Genomic DNA, 20972 nt, shown 5'->3' with positions numbered 1-20972 from the left:
ACAAGTGTAGAGATTGTAACTGATCCTTATATGATTAAAATCAACAAATGTAATGAAGTAGGTTTTAAGCATTTACTAACTAAATTAATATTGACAAATAACCCAGTTGCTCTGGTCAACATGATTCAAAAAACTAAAGTTAGTTAGTAACTGAACAAAAAAGTAAGTGAAGAAAAGTGAACATTAGACAATTGTTCTTGAAAATGTTACCTCAACCAAACTTAAACCTTGGTCTAATATCACACTAGGAATATAAATTACAAGTGCTGTATGAATTAGGCACATAAACATACTATAGATACGCTATACACATACACACACATATCATATACCTACTAGTTGGATCATAAGTTGATTCAGAGTTAAAAATCAAGTAAGTGCCCTGCTGCTGACGAAATTGGTTCTCAGTACTCCTTTTCTCAAGCTCTAAGGCTAAATCCCATATATCAGAGAAAATGTAATTACTGCTATTTGCTGATGTTTTCTGTGTTTGAGGCTTGAAACCCAATCAGACTAAAGGCCATTATTTACCCAGCTGAAACTACACAGATGAAATATAAGCAATTTAAGCACACACTAATAGTGTAGCTATCTAAAGCACAGGAATGACCTATATTAACAATACAACCCAACATAAGATTCATTTTCTGACAGCTTCAATTTGGATGAAAATATGGTCTTATATGACAAAATACAAAAAACTATTCCCCCTATACTGAAATTTAAAGACATTCATGAGACACTATAGAATTTCAGTGGTTATTAATTCTACATTACGTTTAAAATAAAAATTACGAACTTTCATCAACATCAATAGCAATATTTCTTTGAACTTTGATAACAAAACTTGAAATTCATTACTGAAGCAAAAGTTCTGTTTACAGGACCACATCCTCCTTTAGATGAAATTGAAATACTAGCTGGAAGCCCTGACCTCAAATGCATTTGTTCATATCAACACAAATCACTTCCCTATTTCTCTGAGCATTAACTTTATAGATTTCCAGCTGTGAAAAGCAACTGCTGCACTCTAAGAACTAGAAGTTAACTTTCATAAAATGGCAGTCCAAACTGTGCCATCTCTTTTTAAAAACTTAACTACCCCTGATGAAGTGATGGTTTGAACACCTAGCTTTACAGAGAAGGGACATCAGAACAAGAGTTTACCCCTTTAGGTCTGAAGTATCCATCGAGGCAGGTCTCACAGTTTATGCCACCAGTGTAGCCTGTACAATTCACACACACTCCGCCCCCAATGTATTCTCCATGGATATTCAAACTCTGATTTCTGTCTGCAACATCCTGATCATAGTAACACTCCTCAGTCTTCCCATGACAGTTGCATGCTAAAAGAGAAGGAATGTTTTAGCAAATACGTTGTCACTGGAAATGCCCCACTGTTGTTAAGGTATTAAAAAGAGTCATTCAACATTTTATCATTGGTGCTGTCTATAGTAGCCGACACCACATCCAAACATTCATTTACTACTTCATTTTTGAAAAGTAAGGTGATCCCATCATAAACACAGCTTGAAATTCTGTTTAGTATTTTTTCCCTCAATATTTTGTCTCAGGGATTATGGCAGTTGACAGACATAGTTTAATCATGATGTTCCTGTTTTGTTTTAGCTTGTTTCTTTTTTTTTCTGTTTAAATTGATAGTCAAGAACATTTTGGTGGTTGCATATACATATGGTTCATGAAAGAGTCATCTAACTTAAAATACAAGAGCAGCTGTAAGGAAAGCAGCAGAACTTTATGTGTAAATTAAAATAATTCAAATGAAAGCTGAAAGACATACTAAATATATTTGACTTGCACATATGCATGTAAGAACTGGGTCAGAACAAAAGGATTCACCATCTTAAAACTTCTTTTGAAGTTTATATCTGAACTCTAGGCTTCAGGTCCACATGCAGGAAAGATAAACTAATAATCTATTGCCATAAAAATGAGGTAGCTCACTTTCTCTCCCTTCCTTTATGGTATTAAAACAATCATTTCCACATAAAGAGAAATTCAAAGCTTGTCAACATTGTAGGGAGGCATTCTCCTTACATCTGAACCAGATCCCAGGGAACTGTTTCCACCATGAGAGTACAACAATTCACTAAGGGTTGAACAGGGCATAAGAAGTGTCTCTCAGAAGTTAAATATGAAAATAAATGTGCCCTGATTTCATTCCAGAATGAATTCCCAGTGCAGACACAGTCCTAACTGAAACAAAGACCTCTATGGCCAAAGTTTACAGGACACAAATAAGCAATGGCTACTTTTAATATGGACACATCTGTTCCTATTTATTTTTGATCACTCATGGTAAAATTATAGTCGAAATCCTACAAATAAATAAACACTTATATGTAATGGAGCACTAGATTTTATTATGTTCAGAAATATAAGCGGTATGTGACCTTTGGAAATAAGATGATAAAGTTCAATTATAACTACCCTTAGTACAATAAATCTGAAAATGAAATTTCCACCCTGTGGGAAGGTGACATTTTTAAGTATGTTTTCATTCTATGTTGGAAAACTAGATACTTTGTATTTTCTGTTAAAAAAAAAAAAAATCAGACATTCATATTGCATTTTGATCATATAAAAACATTTTGGTTCATCACAGAAGAACATTATAACATATAAAAGCGTCATTTATACAAAAATTGTGCAGTTAAAGTTTAAAATAATGAAAAATTTGTAAAAAGAGATTTTACTTGCCAGGATACAGTCCTGTAATTTTATCAAAAAAACTCCATCATAATTATAAAAACCAAACAAGAAAAAAAATTATACAATATTCCCCAAGTATCACCATGTTCAAGTAAAATATTCTGCATTCAATAAAACCAAGATTCTGCATAATTTTTCTCTTAAGTCTTTTGAGTCCATCTAACCAAGCAGATAATAACACATCAAATGTTACTCATAAACAAATGTGTTTAGAAACAAAAGTAATTATAAAATCTTTTAGGACCCAGTTTCAGCTTTCACTAGCAGTTGCAATAAACTTTCTCTTCTATACTGCTTTCAACTTACGTTCACATTCGTGCTTATGCAGGAAAGTGCCAGCATGCCAAGGCTTTTGATGGAAACCAGAACAACACTGATCACACGTCTCTCCGCATGTGTTGTGCTCACACTGACAGATGGATTTCTAATTTAAAAGAAAAACAAATATTTACACAATGTGATGATTTGAAGAATCTGTCCATGTACATAATCTGTGTTCCAGTTCAAATTATGAAAACACTGAGAATGGCTATACTTTGTAATTCCTTTGTTTACTCATTTTTATTCACTTATGTATCCTCCATTCACTATATGTGTTTAACTTCTATAGCTCTATTTTAACAAAACAGCCACAAAGCAAAGGAAGATTTTTGGCCAGATAGTCTAAGGAAAATCTAAGGGCATGGGAGAACTAAATTTTAGCTGGATAAAGAAAGGAGGATGGGAGAATGAAGGTTCCCCAACACAGTAAATAAGCCAAAGTGCTGGTAGCCTTCAAATGCAGTGTCATATAACAGGAAAACTGATCTGGCCCCAGAAGAAGTGACCCATTCTAGACCCTTCCCGTATAGCACAAGTCCAGCCTTTCAGACATTTTTCAGTTCCTCAGCAGACTACATAGTCCCAGTATGAAAATATTGCTGTATGGAACACCCAAACTCTCCAAGCCACTAAAGCAGCTTGGAAAATGTAAAAGAAACTGTGGTTTGGAGAAATAAGAAGTAAAAATTGGCTTCTTGATAGTTATTCAGTGAAGGGGATTCTCTGTGGTCCTTGTGAAACCATTCACGGTCAAAGCAGCAGGCTAGAAAAATTCTATGGCTCACAGGACAAAGCATAAATCTTGCAAAACAAGGCTAAATTAAGGAATGCTTCAGAAAAGCACGGCCGTAAATTCCAGCAAGTTTATTCTCTAAAATGCTAAAGGAAAGATTCTTTCTGATAACAACTACAGTCATAATGTTTATAAGCCTATTTTGGAATGGTTCAGTCTAAAGAATATCCCTGGAAAGCTAAACCTCCAACTCTCTTCTGGCTTGAGTTGTTTCACTTATGCTAATTTTTCATATTAGTCAGACAATATACACATATTTGACATCCTGCAAAACAGGATACCACTTCTCAAAATGGCTTTACCTTATCTAGTACCCATATTATCTGAAGTATGTATTAATTGCAGTAGCAGCACCTATTTTCTGAGGCAGACATTAATTCTAACAGATGGCCTAATTCTAACAATGCTGCAGTTTGATCACTAAGGTCATCTGAAACAACAGTTCAACACTGGCTATACATATCACTACAGAAAAGGCTCAGAAGGATTAAACTAAGGAGCTCGCAAAAATTTTACAAGGATCCATAGAAACTGCTTAGAACTGTAAATGCATTCACTGTAAGATTATTTTTTTAAAATCATTTCCTACATAATGGCTTCATGTCAAATACAAACAAGATTTTCTGTTAAATCCTATAAAGCTCCTACTGAAGTGAATAGTGTATGAAGAGAACCCACACTGTGTCATGTAATATTCATAGACAGGAAATTCTGTATTAGTGATAATGGGTGCACAGAGTTAGACAGTCTGTAACAAGTTATATTACTATATATTAATTATATTGATTATGTTTTTATTATATTGGGTATGTGCAAAAAGAAAGTTACAAGTCGGAAGACATTATAAGCAGCTCATGACTTTCTAGATTAATTTAACCGATAACTTGGTTAATATTCCCTGCATAGTAAATGCACCATTCTCAAGTCATCATCTTTTACACGTATCAGTTAAATACTTGGCAATCATTTAGGAAACTCCTTGATTATTATCAAAGAGGAAAAGAAAGACTGGCACTGCTCAATTCTACAGCTACATAGAGGAATCCAGATTTCTGTTTTTCCTAGGAAACTTCCAACATGGACTGAATTATCTGAAACATATCCTTTCATTTTAGGAAAGCCTCTGCTGACATTGAAAGAATGTTTATCATTCTGGTTGCCAGCACTGTTTCATCCTGGTACTGCTTCTGACTTTCTTCTAGGTAAAGACATAAATTCACAGAAATCTGAGGAACATCAGTATCAGGTTCATGGGCTTTTTTTTCATGTTCCATCCTATAAATAAAATAAATTTAACAAAAAGAATACATACATTGGTCATTGGATCCAGCGGACAAGCCTTTGCATGGCCTGAACATATACACATGCCTCCAACAGAGATGTCTTTTATAGAATAGTAATACTGTAAGACAAAACAGAAATTGAATTGCTAAGTGGATTGTAAAATGCAGGTGCCAAACTGCAGAATTCATTTCTGGTGACAAAACTGTCAGGTCCTGTTTTATTTCTTTTTTGATCTATTACAAATATAGCAGACAGTGTAATCCAAGCCATGTCTTGATCAACAGATTCAGGCTGAGTGAAAGAAAGGGTATAAATTGGCACAGTTCCATTTGTTTGAAGTCACAAGAGCCACGTCAATTTATACACAGCATACAACAAACACGAGAATAGGAGAAGGCTATACTATATGCACACTAGATAATGAGAAGTCAAATGCTGCAGAATTTATCTCCTTCAGAAAACATGAAAAGGAAAAGGCATGATGATGGGGAGAAGAGAAAAGCTAGAACAAAAACTAAGTAACACCTTTGTTCACCTTAACTGTGTCTAACTTGGGCATTTACTGCACTGTGGAAAGAAGAACTGTTTTTCACTACTGGTCTTTTGAATGACTATGGAATAGTCTTCATTACTGAGATTTTACTTTTATTTTTACTTTTGACCTCTTGTTCTGCCATTTGACAATTTCTCTTTTTTCTTCGGTGAGGATTAAGAGCCCTATCCAAAACGAAGGATAGAAAGATATTTATAATTCTTTATTACAACATCTGTGAACAATGAATCTTGTCCATTTTCATCTATTTCTGGCAAGGGTCCCACAACATGCTAACAACCAAAAACAAACCAAACATATGCTATTTGCAAATTGTGCTGTTACTGTGTTCAGCCTCCTTATCAGATCATCAATAAATATATTAAACAAAATGAGAACTCTTATCACTCATAGTTAAGATTACAAAACACATAGAATATATAATTTTTGGCTACTCTTTGTTTCCTGACTACGATGGCAAGTTTCAGTTGCTCCTTGTTCGAGGACAGCCTCATGCAGAGATGCCACACGGAAGTTACTGTTCTTTGTTGGTTTAAGAAATCAGTGCATCATCCTGCACTCAGTTTTCATGAGTATAAAAATGACTTTTAAAGTGTGAATTCAATCTTGCATTTCTATTCACTTAGAATCAGATTATTAATTGTCCATTTTTACATAAACACACAGTTTCCGTGATTAGTGAGGCTGTAATAACTGCACTGAATAGGAAGAGTTTCTGGGTTCATAATACAAAAACATAATGGTTCATTCCACACTTTCAGAAATATCCATGACTCTGTGTATTTAGATGAGGAAACAAACCCCAGAAATATGGAATAGAAGAAAAAAAATTTCTTTGCAGTTATCCACCATTGACAAATGATATTAACTGAAGCCAAGAATAACAATGTGCTCCCTTCATAATAGGACTTACTATGGTGGTAACCTAAACTTTCCAAAAGAAAACTATGGTGACCAGCAGGAGGAAGAAGTAAGAAGAAAGAAAAAAATGTGGGAAGTTATATATCCCCTGAACCAGCTTTCGAGAATGCTTAGTAGAAAAGTCAGAGGAAAACTGGAACAACACACAACACTTATGCAGCAGGAAAAGAGGCATAGAGAGAAAGTAAAGATTACAGAAAGAAAAGATATGGCTGTGTACACACAAGGGACAATGGACAAGACCAGGGTATGATGTGAGTTTGAGTGCTGCACCCATTCTTTTAAGCTAAAGCAAAAATGCAAAATTTTTACTGTTAGCCTCAATCATATGATAATACTAAAAGTACTGCATTCAGATCCTACTACTACTTATAGTACAATTAGAAATTCTACTCAAAGGAAGTGTTCAAAGAATGTTAAATGTAGCAAAGGACCGAGCAGCAGAAGAGGCAAGAGGACACACAGCAAACATTTGCCAAATACCTGCATCCAAATGTTTGCAGTCAAAGGAGCTGTGTGCTTATGTTAATAATAACACTATCAAGCAGAAAAGATAAAACTGTTACTTCCACTCCAGAGAAGATAACAAAATCAAGTGAACAGGGAATTCTCCATCACTGGGATTTTGACACATAAAAACAGGTATTCATCATCTCCTCAAATTTCCTATGGCAAACCAAGGCAGGTACAGCATTTACAAGTGTAAGAGAACAATTACATGTGCATTTCTACCATCTTGCCAGAACTTACCCTCCTCGTAACAATGGGATCAATTTCAGTTGGATCTTTGTGTGCAAACATCATTAAATCAGCATTTAGTGTCCGTATCCTCTGGAATCTCAGGCGAATAAAGCGAGCAGAGGTGAATTCCAGTAATTCACGTGAAGGATCATCAGCACTAGGCCTTCCGTTAATTAGAGAAGTGTGAATCTGAAAAATTATTAATGCAGTAGGGAATTAGATGGCATCAAAGCTGTCATGATTATGACAACAAATATCATCACAGGCATTGTGTGAATGCATTTGTAAATGTAAAATACCTTCTTTCTTTAAAAAACTGAATTGTCCACAGACCTCAGCTATGAAGAGTCTTTACAATAAAAACATTTTGAGCAAAGGAAAGTCATCATCTACAGAAAGACTGTAGCACAAACTGCATATGTGTACTGAGGCCCTACAACAGTGTCCATGCCACAAGCAACTCATTTCTCCTCCTGTAGTTTGAAAATAGGTATTTTAAACGTATTATACCAGTGGGCTCAGAAATTTTGAGTTAAAGGAATGTATACTTGGAATGGGACTGAGAATTCAACAGGTGGCAGGTTGCACCTCTTAGAGCGATCATCATCAAAAGGATTTTGAACTAGGTGCATTCAAAAGCCAGGATAAGGTAATTCTTTAAATACTGAAAACTACAACAGCTAGATGAGACAAAATAAGCATTCATTAGCATCTATCCCATTGTCTCTTTACATAACACATCTCCTTTAATCTTGTTCTCAGCAAGGTGAAACAATTTCCTGGGTTGCAACTGTTGTCACCTGGTCCTCCAGGAAAGTCTTTATCATTCTGAGAACTCTATTTAGCATTTATTTTTCCAAAGATGTTACTTCTCTCTGCCTACACTGTGGTTTCTGTGAAGATTACCCCCCTTTCTCCGCCTGCCCTATCCTAAAGCCTAGAAATCTTCTAGGTAAGCGTGCTTTCTGGCTCCTTCATAAAGAGACTGTTTGACCTAAACTGCAGCATCAAGGGCAAGGCAACAAAAATAAGAGATCTCCTTCCTCTCCTGTCTTTGTAGCTGATCATAGCTGTGAATCAACCAAATAAAACAGATGGGCTGCTACAGAACTGTTCTTGGAAAAGACCTACAAGAAGAAGCAAGTCAGGTACAGCAAACCATCGTTAATGAGCACCTAGGGGGAGGGAGAAAAGAAACCATTAATTTTCCTGTATTCTGAAGTGTTAAATTTTAATTGGGGCATTTTTATTACAGGCTGGTACACTGAAAGAATGTTCAGATGCTGAGCCAAATGTGCAGAACATTAGAACGAGCGAAAAATTATTTATTCTTTGCAATTAACATGTGTTGCATCCTACCTCAGTCCTCTGAGTGAGAGGTCAGGACACACAGTCGTTTTCTGCCATTGAACATGGTCATAGTAACACTGTTTTAGGTGAACAACTGCACTCTGAATGCCAGCTGGCACTCACTCAGCAGTGGCTGCCTCACACTGAGGAAAGAGACAGTAAATCTACTGCTCCCAGGAAAGCAATAGCTCTTCTTTCCTGGAATTTTTGGAGGTACTGGACAGAAGACTTACTGAACAACTACTGTCTTGCACTGGCCATGTGATACTATCAACTTACTCATCTCAAGGGTAGATGGCAAGAGGATGGTGCCAGACTCTTTTCAGTGGTACCCAGAGACAAGACAAGGAGTAATGGCCATAAACTAAAACACGAGAAGTTTCATTTCAATATTGAGGAAGAACTTTTTTACGATGAGGGTGACAGAGCACTAAAACAGGCTGCCCAGAGAGGTTGTGGATTCTTCCTCTCTGGAGACATTCCAAACTCACCTGGACACATTCCTGAGTAACCTGCTGTAGGTGACACTGCCTTGGCAGAGGGGTTGCACTAGATGATCTCCAGAGGTCCCTTCCAACCCTAAAAATTCTGTGATTCTGTGATTTTCTCTATCAAGAGGGAAATCTTAAACCTCATCATATCCAGCATCCTGCTCCACTGTATCTCCAGGTACACAAAATCACTGGGAGCCACTCTGCCAGGAGCAGCTATCATATCTTGCCTATGTATGAAACAGGACCTCTAGGTTTCTGCCATGTTATCTCCAGGAACGGGTGATATCACTACCTCCTCCACATTTCACTTTGAGCTCTGCCTCAATTTTGCTCCTGACTACAAGCAATTAAATGAAAGAAGACAGTTGGCTGGAAATTAACAGAATAAAATGTTATGAGAAAGCGTGCAAGCAAAAGATTGTAATAAAAACCCCAGAGGAAGAAAGGAGGAGGTCCTGAATGAGAAATGTCTGGCTACAAATAGGACAAAACCACATGACCAGAGAATGGCTCAAGTCCCTGGTGAAGAGAAAGAATATGTGAAGAGAGTAAGGTTAAAAAAACCCCTGGAGATGGTAGCAATAAGTCAAGTGGAAATGGATAGATTTTTCCAAAAGAACCAGACTTTTAATAAAAACATATGCTTAAAGACTTCTCTGTATCATATTTACTCCAAGCAAGGAAACATATTTCTTCTCAGTATTTTTTCACACCGCCACTTCCTTCCTTTAAACAAGATTCAAAAGATTTCTTTTTTACAGCTAGCAAACACAGATGGGTTTAAAGCAATAGAATATTAAAGACTGAACTTTGATATTCCAGAGATAAAGAAGAAATGTATCTAAATTAGTGCTGAAAACATCCCTTTGCTCAGTCTGATAGAACAGCAGCACCTTGGTGATAAGCAGCATTGCTATTAGACCATCTCTTAAAAAAGATGAAAATGAAGTTTTTGAGGGTGTGGGCAGAAAGATGCAGGTAAAATCCATGTAGCAGAATAAGGAAATGACCACAGTGAGTTAAAAGTATGAATAATAGCCATAGCTTGACCAGAAGTGACACAGCTGACAAATAGCAGTCATATCTCTTGATCTATATATTTTTTTAAAAGAACAAATTTAGTCTTCAGCCACTGATGGGGGAAAAAATCAGCACCTTGGAATAATAGGTTTACAGAACTAAAATGTAAATTAACAAAATAAAGCAAGAGGTACTCATTTTAGAACAGACTCCCTTTTTCAAAGGATCTTTCTGCCAGCAGTACATCTATTTTGCAAGGCGAATCTAGTAGAGATGATGACTTGCATTTATATTTTCTTTCTTGCTTGTCTTTAAATGTTTCACAATTTCATTTTAAAACAACAAGTAACTTATTTCTTAATGCAGCTATGTCCTGCGTGACATGTGTCGCCTGTTCAAATATGTACACCAAAATGGAACTGAGACAAGAAAATTCAGACTGGGTGGCTTTATCAAAATGAATCTGAAGTGAAAATTTTACAGGCAAAATTAAACACTGTAAATTATTTCTCCTCCTATAAACATCTGTGGTGCAATCATTAATTTCTCCATAGAAACATTTAGAATCAACTTGAAGAGCATCCAACCAAGTTGTTTCTACTCCTTGAAAAGAGAATAAGGAAGAAACCAAGACTACTTTCATAATATCTGTCATTAATCAGGAAAAAATGGTAAGAATCTTAAAGAAGTTTAAGTAGAATTAGACTTATAATATTTTCAATATGGCTCTCACAGTGGGACATCACTAAGTTTTTCAAGAGCACACTTTCTCTTTTATCTCCCTCCACTATATTGAACCTATTTGTAAGATACTCTTCATAGGATAGCACATTTTCAGTCAAGACACTAATGTGGTCCCTGCTCTCCAAATATTTTTGAATCAGATCTGAAAACTGTTCCAGTGAGCACAACCCTCACTATCCATCTATGTCGTACAAGATCATCACAGTACTTCATATATAACCCTGAGTCCTGTGAAAACAAGCTCCAATTTCACACAGGCAACTATGGTGCTGATGACTGTTCTACAGCAGAGCAAATATCCAAAGCTGAGTCTACTAGGAAAATATTAATACTTGAATCCACTCATTGGTAGTTACAATTTGGATAATCCAAGTCCCCATGAGGGGACAATGTCAAATTTTCTTTAGGTTTCATGGAGAACTTTTATTCACTAATTCCAATACTTAAGTAATCATCATTTTGCATTCTAAATGAAAGCTATGCAGATTTCAACCACAGAAAACTTCTCCTTAACATGCAATTTGTCTAGGATTATATTCCAACAAAAGAAATCTTTAGGAATCTCCAACAGAGGCCAGAAGAAAATGGTTATAAAGGAATAAAAGAAAGAGGGCATTTAGAGAGTAATCCCTGTGCTATATCATCACTTCCTCTGACTAAACAGTCTACATGCTTCCTGAGCCACAGGGTGAATCTGAGTCACAGTGTTTAATGTCTACCAATTGCCCTTCCCTCTATTACAGCTCTACTCCCTTCTTTCATTGTAATGTTTTTCATCACTACATATTTTGTCCCAATGGGAGGAAATTTGTTTCTTTAAAAAAACCCAAGAAAAATAACTGGTTCTGGTGAGGTTGTTTGGGTTTTTTTCCCTTTTAAACCTGGAACTCTTAATTATTTAATTGAAAGTATTCCAATTTTTAATTCGAGAAAATTCTGAGCAGTCAACTTCTAATTTTTAAAATTCAGTATGATGATAAATCAACTTCTTTTTTTTTTCTGAGAACTGTGAAGAACGCTACAAGCTCTCTACTCTGAAGAGAATTTAGTTCAAAACTAGCCCATCACCATTTGTGCATAATTGTATAATTTTTTTTCTTCTTACATGTATTACATTGCAACACATTACATTTAGCAGCGCTCATTTTCATATAGCATTTTTCTTATAGGATAACAAGCTGCTAATAGAAAAATTATTTTAAATTTTGCATTACCATCATATGCTGCTATTACAGTTTTGTGCTTTATTTTCTTGCCCACAAGAATGTTGAACACATACCAAATGTATTTAAAGGACATCTCAAGTACATTAGAATCTTTGGACCATGTCAGAACCAAAAGACCTATCTACCTTGGTACTCTACCTTACACAGCATCCAAACCAACATGCTAACAATAAGATGCAAGCAAGCATACTCAGGGATTTCCTGAGCTACAGGTAGTTTCTATACAGCTGGCAAGCCTCAAAGGATTTCCATAAACTCACTCAGTCTCATCTTAATATCTACACCCATCACTTAATAAGGATTTTCTCATCTCATTTACATGTTGTAGACAAAGAGATCCTTCTTTTGCTTGTTTTAAATCTGCTTCATACTAAATTAACTTAATACTTCCTAGTTCTTAAATTGGAACGAAGAAATATCTCTTTCTATCAGGTCTATTCTTCATTGCATTTTTTTACTACTAATTAGCTTCAAACAGGTATCAGGCTTCCAGACCTTTAGTTTCCTTGGATGTCTAAGGAACGTTACTAAAGAAATAGTGTTTCATTTGACACTCCACACTCCTTAGTCACTGAGAATATTTGATAGTGAGGAGTTAAATAATAACTGTTATAATTCACCTATTTTAGCCTTGAGTTCCCTTTCACTATTCAATTTATCAATTATTTCTGCACCTCTTCAGTTAACAACCTAGTTTGCAAGTGTTTCTCCAACTCCTCTCCTGTAAATAATGTTTCCACTGCAGAAACCCTCCTGACAGTTTCTAAAGAAAAACTGATTCAAATAATTACTTTAGTTTTTCAGCCCTGACCTTACCTTTCTTGAACACTCTTTGATCATCTCTCAAGCCCACCAATTCTCTACCAGACTTCCTGAATCTTATGTGTTTGAAAAAATGTATATTTCAACTGAGTTACTCAGAATCTTTTTCACATTTTTACTACGGTTTAACATTTCATTTGCTGGAGCTTATTTTCCTACCTATTTTCCTCATTTGCAGGAAAAGACAGATGTCCATTCATAAATGATGCCAGTTCACTTTTCGTATCTATTGCCATTCCTTAGTTTATGCTTTAAAAATGTTTTATGATTTTTGGAACCACTCTAAAATGTAGCATGCATGTGTGTTAATTTTAAACACACTCTTGGCCGCCTATTTTTTTTTAGCTGTTTGACCATCTTTTCTATTTTGACATTGCACTTTGGCAGATTTCATTCCCCTGGGATGTTGCATTTTTAGTATTTTCTGGTTATTTTTACATAACAATTATTCAACGGTTAATAACTTAGAGCAGGATCTGTGCACTGTTTTAGACTGCATTGTGGGTTCCTTTACCAGCTGCACTGAGAACATTCAAGTTTTTAAGAAATACTCTTATGCACTACATTTTCTTTGACTCCTACAGAGTCTGCCAAAGGGTTACAGACTTAGTCTTCCTTCATCAAGATCCACTCAGTTCCAAACTTCAGGGCAGTTGCTGATATAACATTAAAGCTATGCTGTCCCAGTTTAGGTGCTGAATTTTAGTTCACAGAGATCTCATTTTATTTCTGCTGAATTTTTTATGTTATTTTACATTATAATTAAATCTATAGTGTCTCTCCTCCACAAGCCACTCAGTCATTCTTAAACAGCTTCCTGCATCTGTCATGCCATGCCTACAGTGCCACCTTTTTCCAGCATCTTTTTAATGGAAAACCCTTTTTAGTTGGTTTTAATTACAAGATAACCTTTCTCAGCTCTGGGTATGGATACTGGGTGTTACTTGGATGCTTCCAACCCTACCTTCAGTAATAACATCACCTGAAAGGGCTTGCAATATGCTCCAACCAGATGACCATCAGAGCATCCAGCCATACAACTAGAATTTCACAACACATTTCATTGGGTTTCTGCCACTGAGAAATGATAGATGCTGCCTAAGAAACCTTCTGCCATTTTTTGGCATTAAAATCTCATATACTAGCGAACCAGGTTCTCAGAACAGAGAAAAGTGCACCCCACCACATATTTTTTAGATATTGATAAAATCTCCCTGAAATTTCTGAAGGCTAAGCAACTCTAGCCCTCTCACTCTCTTCTTATAGGATAGACACAACAAGTTCTTAATCATCTTCCTGGATGTTTCCTGGAATTGCTCCAACATGTCCATGTCTTTCTTGTACTGAGCCCAGAACTTGACTCAGCCCTTCAGGTGTGCTCTCATCACCTCCCCCAACCTGCTAGTGACTGTCTAAATAATGCAGCCCAGGATACTCCCAGCTTTCTTTACTTGCAAGGGCACATTGCTGGCTTATATTCCACTTGGTGTACATCAGTGCTGTCACCCAGTTTCCTCCTGATATTTCAGGGTGACACAGGCAAAGCAGGCTCATGTCTCATTGAACAGAGCTCCCAGCCCATTGCCTGCTACCAGGCACTGAACTGTCACGTAGCTGCCCATCTGCAGGCAAAGAAGAAGTACCAGTCCTGGTGTCAGAAGTCACTGATATTGTAGTCTTCATCACCATCAGGTATAGACTCTGCCTGCCTCTATTTTCATACAGTTGTGGCTTCAGGCTTCAGAGTCCCAGAGAAAAATCAGTTAATCTCTTTCTTGTCACCTCTGACAGTGCACAGACTGTTGACATCCTCCTGCAGTTCTTTACTGTGGTAATACACAGATCCCCTCCAGCCACATCAAACATTCCACAGGCAAGGACACAGCCTCTTTCTCCCTCAACCTCAGCAAGGTCCCAGGCAGTTCTTGCAGCCTCAGAAGCTCAAATCTGCATCCTGCCTCTGGATCTCAGCCTGAATTAAGGGTTCTGCAGTTACATCAGCCAGAGCTGAGTACTGTGCCCAGCCTGTGCCTCACCACCATTGTTGAGCATAAAACCACTCTTTCCAGCCCTCCTTCTGTGCACATTTCTGGCATGAACTGATATGCAAGCATGCATCATGCTAGCTGCCTCTGTTGTTTTACTAATGCAATAGTAAAAATGATACCAATCTGCATGATTATGATCTGCTGAGTTACTTTAACACTTACAAAGTTTCTAAGAATTTAAAGTTTGCACCATGTTCTCATACAAATTTAAAATATCCATGTGGTGTATCTTCCTACTTAGAGCTTTGGTGTTTGAAGTTACTATGTCAAGATATTTGAGTGCAGTCAATCTCAACCTGTTTGTAGGATATAAAATTTCCAGCTGTTTGGCTACTTGGCACGGAGTTTTTATACTCACTATCTTTTCAAGAAAACAGCATCTCCAATGCTTTTCACTGATGATAAATTGTAACTTTCTTTCACAAAAATAAAAGGTTACTTCTTGTAATCTGTTACAAGTATGGAGTGGGAACATCACTCTACAATATCTTTTTGGCTAGTAGTGGTAAAGAACTCACTTTGTTAAAGTACTCAGTAGTTTATTTGGTACATCATATCAAGACTGGGGGCCTCAAGCCTTATGCTCTGTGTAAGGCAATGGTCTGACTCTAAAATATTGTCAAGAAAGGTCAATTTCTCACTAAAATCTAATCTCAGACAGCAGCATACAGGAGAGAAAAGTTTCTGTGCTGAGTAAAAAGACTTGCAACTTGATAATCAGCAGTAGAGAAAACAGAAATGTCAGCATTAGAATAATTTAATGAGAAAGGTATTCCCTGATTCAAATTCTCAAGTTATGCAAGCACATCAATATGAAGATGGACAATACTGAACGTAAATTTTTCAACAGGTGATTCAGTAGCTCTCATAATTCTCCTATCCAATACCAGCTTTAATTATCTGTTGCAAATAGCTCATTTGCAGTAGATGTGAAATAACTGCTGATTAATTAATCTCTTGGCATCTTATACTTAATCCCTAAAGACAAAATTTCTGTGTTTTCTTACTGTAAGACCTAATCTATCATTAGAGCTGATTTCACAACTAGAATAGTAGATGGAAGCATATATCAGAACTCAGCATCCAATTTTTCATCATAAATACATATTTATAATAATTGTATATCAGAAATTGTATATTTGGCAAGGTTTGCTGTATTTCTAATAAATATCTCACTATCTTAATAAATTAATGGTTTAGTAAGTGAAAGCACAACTCCCTTCTGTGCCTTGCTAATGAGTACAAGAGCTGCTTGAAATGCAGTGCTTAAACTTGCATTAAAATGTCAAGGGCTATGTATGTCAAATTTTATCTCAACTAATTTATTCCCCCTAAGAATACAGGCAAATGTCAGTTTAACAAACTGTTTAGCAAATACTATTGTGTCATTGACAACTATACCCTACAGCTTAAGCTAAATAAGGCTTCACCTCTTCAGTTTTGATTAACTCGCTTTTGTCATTTTCCTCTTTCTAATTTCACCTGAAACTTAATTTCCCTGTTCAAGCCATGGCTTTTTTGTGGTTCCTGTAATTCTCATACTTGTCATTTTTGGACAAGAAACAATTTGTCAAAGACATCATATTGCATACTTTTAAACAGACTGCTCATTGTCAGAACAATAGTTAATAAATCACAGAACAATCAGGAATTTGATTACCTTGAAAGTATACTTGCAATTTAAAGATTTTATTTTCTTTTTGTAACTCCCTTAAATAAGTGGAAACATTGCAGCATGCTGTAGTTTCAGCAAGAGTTATGCAAACCCCAGGCAAGACGTTAGGCCTGGAATACTGTACTTTACTTTAACACAACAATGATGGTTTGTGCTCTACCGGCTCTTCAAAGTGTACTTAGAAGTGAGACTCCACCTCTTAATACAACAAAAAAGTTTTTTTGTGCTTAGTAATACATAACAAGATAGTTGTTGGAGAAAAAGTTGAAGGCTTGGCCCTTATAGGAATATTCTCACAAATGAAGCACACTGAACCAGTAAGAGTTATCTACAACCAAGTAGATTGGCTACGTGTTCTAGGTTCTAGTACATAATGCTGCAGGTGACTTATTTTAAATCATTAAATGATAACTGGTTTAAATTCCATCATACACAACAATGTTCTGACCTCTGATATCTGAAAATTTGTACTACCACTGTCATTCTGGTTTACACTTTGTCAGTGTGAAACAGCTGCTGTCACAGGAACTCAATGGCTGATGCCAATGGCAACTCCAGCTGCAAAGCAATTCTGAGGATTATGTTATTCTGAGTTCGGATCAAGCAGAGGTGAAATACGCTGGCATTACTGAGTTAAAAATGACCACCTCTCTGCTTACAGGATGAAATATAGTGGTCCGTCAAACACATTCTTCAAAAGTGCCCAAAAAGCACAACATTAAAATCCAAATTATGCTATTTTTTAAGAAAGCCCTGAAATGGGATGACACATTATCTTAAAAGAATATTTTTTCTCTACTACTTTTTAAAGTACTAAGCTTCTCTTTGGACAGTGATCATGAATGAGACGAGTAATTTCAAATAAATAACTAAAACAGGAAAGTTATGTTTTCTTGTGGATTATAATAAAAAGCATTCCGATCCCCAGATTTAACTAAAAGATTTCTAAGTATGCCAAACCAAACAATATTAAAAAACCCCATCCAAACAAAACTCATCCTTCCTTTCCTACCAAGATGTTACGACTTCCTTTACTCATGGCCCTTCCCACCGTATTTTTTTCCTGAATACGATGCACTGTGCACTACATTGTGGAATTACAGACAAATTACTGCCAGTACAGAATTGTGACCAGTAGAAAGAAAATCCACAGGAACTTTTAACAGCTGTAAGCAATTGCAAAGGGCTTCCAAACACAACTGCTGATGTAAAAGAGGGAGAACGTGTGGATTTAAGCTGTTCAAACAGTAAACAAGTACATCTGCTCCCGAATGCTATCATTAAATAAACTGTGGAAATACGTTTTTTACATTACTGCAACATTTTTGTTTGTAACCACAACTCTGAAGAGTTTTGGACTGAGAAAACATTAACAAAACCTTTTGGCGCAAATCTATGTGTGGAAAAGTCCATTACAATTACTGTACAGTGATGGTGCCTAAGTTCTAGCAAAACCCGTGTCATATCATATAATTTTGAACATGAACTGATGAATACTTTTGAAAACCAGATGGGATCCCTGTGAATGGTGAGCATTTAGTGCCTTTAAAAACATTTATAATTTTTTAAAAAGAAAACATAAATAGGACATTCAGCTGTAGAATGCACGAAACTTTGATATGTCTCCAACTCTGAACCTGACCTGTTCAGACTTGGAGATATTTTACAAAGTCTACTATAAGAAAAGTCAGTGAGAAAAAAATCCATTTCTAAGTAGCACAGAATGAGCACCCCAGGCCAGGAATAGCATCACAAATCTCCTGTAAAAGACAGGAGATTAAAGAATTATGTGCATGAAAACAACTTTTTTGTTCTTTGCTCCTACTGTGATTAATAGCTGCAAAATCACAAAAACAGTACTGCTTACTTTGACTACAAAAACTAAACTTGGCAGAGTTTTGTCAAACCCTCAATTGTTTGGATTTTTCAGATTTCATTTATGATATCTGATATAAAATAATAGGATTTATGTAGTCAACTAGTGTGCTAGTTCGGGACAGAGTTTTTTTGGGACAGAGTTTAGGGCTGGGACAGAGTTAATTTTCTTCACAGTGTCTTATGTTGGGCTTTGCTTTGGATCTGAGATGAAAACAGTGTAGATATTATTCCAGAGGTATTCCAACTACTGCTGAGCAGTGCTTCCAAAGCATCAAGGCCCTTTTTTGCCTCTCAGCCCGCCTCCCTCAGCAAGGAGGCTGGGGGTGCAGAAGGGGTTAGGAGGGGGCACAGCTGGGACAGCTGACCCCAACTGATCACAGGGATATTCCCTACCATATGACAACATGACCAGCAATGAAAACTGGGGAACAAGTCTGCAAAGGCCTTTAAACTGTTCTTTTAAAATTGTTCTTTCTCCAACTTCTAAAACAAAGAAAAGCTCTACTGTAGCTACTTCTTTATGTCCCTCCATAAGAAGCTCAAGTCACAGAATTAACCTGCTGTGGACTTACAGTCCTTGGCACTCCTACTAAGTCTCAATTGCCTACAAGCTTTATTATTCTGATACGCTTGAAAAAGCAACCTGTCTACTTATCCAGCTTGCCTCTATGCATTCTTCATTCATGTGTTCTGCACTCTAAACCTCAAGCAAATAATTTTTCCATTGGTATTACAGTGCCTCATTGACCAACTTTCCTTCTGTTGAATTTCTTTGACACTTAAAACTGAAAATTCCATGTAAATTCCATTTAAACTGAAATTTCCAGGTTAACTATGCTATTTGGCTTTGATTTTCTTTAATATACAATTCTTTTGCACTGACATGAAAGCACACTTACATTTGTACTCAAGCTGACCTATTTGTATGTCCCTACTTCAATGAGATTTTAGCGGTTAAAATTACTCCTCCATGTAGCCCACCTGGATTTTAACAAATTCTACCTTTAAAAAAAATAATTTTTTTTTATAAATCAGCTATTCTTTCTTCCAGTAATTTTCCATGACTGTTTAACAACTTCTCAAAAAAAAAAAAAAAAAAAAAGGAAAGAAAAGGACTTCAAGTATCATTGCCCCCACCCCCAAAACAACAACCCGCAGGGGACCTTCAGTTCCCCTAATCAAATAGAAGAGGAAAACACTCACCAAGTTAGCAAGCACCCACTGTTCTTGTTTTGCCGTCAGAATAAAACTGACAGCTATCAAATGTGACCAAAAATATGCTACAAGACCAAAAAGACAAATTTGTGTCTTTTCAAGCACGCATCAAGACTTCAGTGTAACATTTCCCTTGGCAACTAAAACAATATGTTGAGTTACAAACTACATTTATAGGCATGAATCCAACCTTTATGACTTAGAGAAGATATAAAGATATAAAGATGTGCAACACATCTCTTTTCAGTAAGCATTGTGAGGAATAAATTATGAATGCTAAAGAAAAAAGGAAAATAGTCTAGTCAATTTGACTCTTTAAAAAAAGTCTGCTCTGTATGGTATGTTTTTTGCATGTTGCAACTTCATTACTGTTTAAATATTATGATTCATATGATTATGCAGTTTTGCTTTTTCCCAAGAAACAGTGGGAATTATGACATGAGTTTCTGCTCAAGGACAGAAGACATGCCAAGATAGAAAAGTGGACTGTCTAACTACACAAAAGAAACTTTCATTCCAACTTGGCTCACACAGATTTTTCAGTAAAAATCTCTTGTTTTTACAGTAATGAGAAATTGCAATACTACTTATATGTAGTTTTACACAGTTGTTCCCCCTTCGCAGAGTAATTTAGAAGTACATTGTACATTTTATATCCACTACTCTTTTCTATAATATTTCTATAATATTAAATATCAGAAACTCAGGCTTGGGATGTACTATCAACTTGAAAATATTACTGGAAGTTTCCTTTCTCTCTTCTTAGGCAAAAATTTACAGTGAATATTATTATAACGCAGTTTTTAAATTACTGACTTGCAAGATTAGTTGTACAAGATTTGAATTGCAAAGTCAATTCTCATCATGCATAATAAAATAATTTAAACCTATCCTACATTAAATTCTATATGTTTTCAACACTTTCCCATGATACTGAGCACATATATCAAATATTTACTTTGGTTTTTTCTTTTTATATATCTTTGAATGCCTAGTAGAAAAACAGGAAATGTTAATATTATGCTAGTGAGGCAATATAGCATTGTGTACACAGAGTATGTAAAATGTATCCATTTGACAGTAATTTGTTAAAGGCCTTTTTTTTTCTCAGATTAGATACGCAAGTTTAGTTTTTACTAGGACAAATTAAAAAA

General features: G+C 36.0%; 1 protein-coding gene across 1 annotated transcript in view; it reads right to left on the bottom strand.

Moving 5' to 3' along the window:
• The window catches only part of LAMA2 (laminin subunit alpha 2), a 270298-nt gene that overhangs the window by 216666 nt on the left and 32660 nt on the right, over positions 1 to 20972 (bottom strand). The window contains exons 4-7 of the mRNA XM_027880560.1: positions 7356 to 7535; positions 5160 to 5249; positions 3040 to 3157; positions 1168 to 1346 (exon numbers count right to left, since the gene is read on the bottom strand). Of these exons, the coding sequence (XP_027736361.1) occupies positions 1168 to 1346; positions 3040 to 3157; positions 5160 to 5249; positions 7356 to 7535 (567 nt within the window). The remainder of the gene's footprint in view (positions 1 to 1167; positions 1347 to 3039; positions 3158 to 5159; positions 5250 to 7355; positions 7536 to 20972) is intronic.

This window comes from Empidonax traillii, unplaced genomic scaffold (genome assembly GCF_003031625.1).
Source record: "Empidonax traillii isolate 1590-97213 ecotype Southwest subspecies unplaced genomic scaffold, ASM303162v1 scaffold72:size2462915, whole genome shotgun sequence".
Classification (NCBI taxonomy): Eukaryota; Metazoa; Chordata; class Aves; order Passeriformes; family Tyrannidae; genus Empidonax; species Empidonax traillii.
Note: the sequence above shows the minus strand (reverse complement) of the source record. Positions and strands in the feature narration are given on the sequence as shown.